The 2500-nt window shown below is 48.1% G+C and overlaps 1 protein-coding gene across 1 annotated transcript in view; it reads left to right on the forward strand.

Annotated features, from left to right (window-relative positions):
• LOC119104338 (glutamate receptor ionotropic, kainate 4) overlaps positions 1-2500 on the forward strand; it is a 23779-nt gene that overhangs the window by 12873 nt on the left and 8406 nt on the right. Inside the window, exon 3 of the mRNA XM_037228034.1 lies at positions 256-488. Coding sequence (XP_037083929.1) covers positions 256-488 — 233 coding nt within the window. The remainder of the gene's footprint in view (positions 1-255; positions 489-2500) is intronic.

The following is a 2500-nucleotide window of genomic DNA, read 5'->3' on the forward strand; positions in this document are numbered from 1 at the left end:
ACCGTTGGGTTACTGATCCGTGTTCTGGTCAAGGGAAAGTCGCCAGCTGATGTGTGTATTCCCGTCGTCATAGTAGCAATGTTAGAGTACCTGTGGCTTCGTGGAACGACCTAGGTCGTTAGCGTAATCGACCTTCGCTGTAAACTGGGACGGTAAAGTTTTTCCCCTGGAACTGAACGCAGGGAACTCCCACTTGGAAGCACCACGCCTCAAGCCACCCGGCTACTGACGCGCCACTGTCATCCTCCCTCGCAGATACCGCATCTTCATAAAGAGGCCGTCGGCGCAGGACCCGAGCTGGAGCACGTACATGGACGTGTTCCACCCGACGCTGTGGGCGGTCCTGTTGGTCACCATCCTGCTGAGCGGCGGCGCCGTGGGCGGCATGTACTGGCTGGAGAGGCGCACGCGGCTCGCCACGCTGCACCAGGGCAACTTCGGATGGGGTGACAGCTTGATGTACTGCTTCGCAGCTGTCTGTCAACAAGGTGACGTCACGGGTGACGCCATGGGTGACGTAGCGTTGTCGGGCTTGACGAGTTCCCCAGGCCGTGCATACGTTGGCAGTTGTGACAACTGGCGCTCATTGCCCATTAGGGTTTCGTGGACCATTCGCCATGCGATTAGATCGATTGCCCTCCAAAGTTTTCGATCTTGGGATTGGCTGTTAGGATTTTCACCATCACGGCAGGCGTAGCATAGTTGAATTGCAAAATTCTTGAAAAAAACCTCTTACTCTAGTCACGGCCTATATCTTTCACCTGACGCTTACCCTCATCGTACAGGAGGGAGCCTCAGGGCCACTAAGGCTGTTCGGAAATAGCCGCTGTGCATTTTAAGCATGGTGGTAAATGGTTAGCCATTGGGTAGCTTGGTTAACATTATAATTACACATATCGCGAAAATGTGATATTTCTTACCCTGGCGTACTATGTTCTGTGGGCTCTTTCTCGAGGCCATATCAGCAACATTTTGTTCAAGCATGCCAACCACGATGCTGTATTACACGCAGACAGTGAGCTCCACAGAGGTTTTCTAGACCGTTTCGTTGAGCTTAATCACTCTGAAGTGCATCACTATCGTTTCTAGCATTTTTTTAAAAGTCTAGGCCCACCAAGGCTCACTCCTGTGCCACGACAAATTTTGACCTGGTGGCGCGATAAATTTTGACCGTCGTTAGCAGACTTGACCCTTTGAAAAATATCGTATGTTGAATCCTGACGGCAAATCTCATGTAGCTTGAGAAGGAAATTCTAACACAGTTTTACATTCATGCGGCTTGTTTAGCTCTTGATACAGCAGACGGGCCAACACAACAGTAGCCACTTTACCTGAAATTACAATCGTTTTAGCTGACATGACATACCACGGCAGTCTGCGCCTGTCGAAATTCATTGGAGTCCATCTGGTGCCAATCTATTGGAATTTCCCAAGAGCTTCCCAACGCCGCATTCCGCACTGTCGTCGCATGTCTGACTTTTGAGATAAAAACAGCGGTACATCAAATGCTACTTTGACCCTCATGAACTGATATGACCTTTCAACGGTCACATTGATCATTTTTCATTACAGCTAGGGGACAGTGGGACGAGTTGAATCATGTCCAAAAAGTATCGGGGCGATTTATTCCATACCTATGCGACGAATGACAGCCTCATGTGTCGTTCAGCAGACGCGCAGCAGCTCACTCTATTTTCAGTGTACTTCCGGCCACATACGTGCACGTATGGTGTGACCGTAAACAGCCCCTTTCTTGCTCATCGTTGGGAAGTGTAGCGATCGGTGTAAATGCGCACTTAGAGGTCTACGGCATAACTAGACAAATCTGAATATTCCACTGAGTGGTGAAGTGCACGTTTCGTACATACTGCAAAACATTTGACTTTTGCCAGCCAAGGATTTCAGGATGGTGCGAACTGTCTTCTAAAATTTGGTGGTGCGTGTTGTATCAGCTGTGAACGGGGCATGTTGCGTGATTAAAACAAAGTACCGACAACACGTTTTTGACTACCTTACTAATGAGCATACAGTAACTTAATGTTAATCATAGACTGGCATGATTGCCATGACTTATTGACATATAAACAAGTCAACGTTTACGTAGCCTTCGCAGATCCATAATTTTCACCAGAGCAGCCGAAACCGAGTCGGCAGTAGTCGCAAAAAAGAACTGACTGATGAAAAGTGCAACAATCTGTCCCGTCGCAATCACGACGCATTACCAGTTGGCACAACCAAGAGCACTTGGCCTACACATCGTAAGTCATTCAGCTTGCTTGCGATGCAGCTTACTCTACCAAAAAATCACATAAGCGCAACTTACCCACTATGTCATACAATTCAACCCTGGATGAGTTGCTCGTCTCACTTGAAAGGGGCCCATTCATGAGTCACTTGCCAAAATACGAAAACATGCCCCCCAAAGCTTAACCGCAACATATGAAACTGAAGGTTATAGCTGTCTGCAGATGTAAGAACCTTAGTCATATCCTCAGTAGTT

Source organism: Pollicipes pollicipes, unplaced genomic scaffold, assembly GCF_011947565.3.
Source record: "Pollicipes pollicipes isolate AB1234 unplaced genomic scaffold, Ppol_2.1 Scaffold_6052;HRSCAF=7182_pilon_pilon_pilon, whole genome shotgun sequence".
NCBI lineage: Eukaryota > Metazoa > Arthropoda > Thecostraca > Pollicipedomorpha > Pollicipedidae > Pollicipes > Pollicipes pollicipes.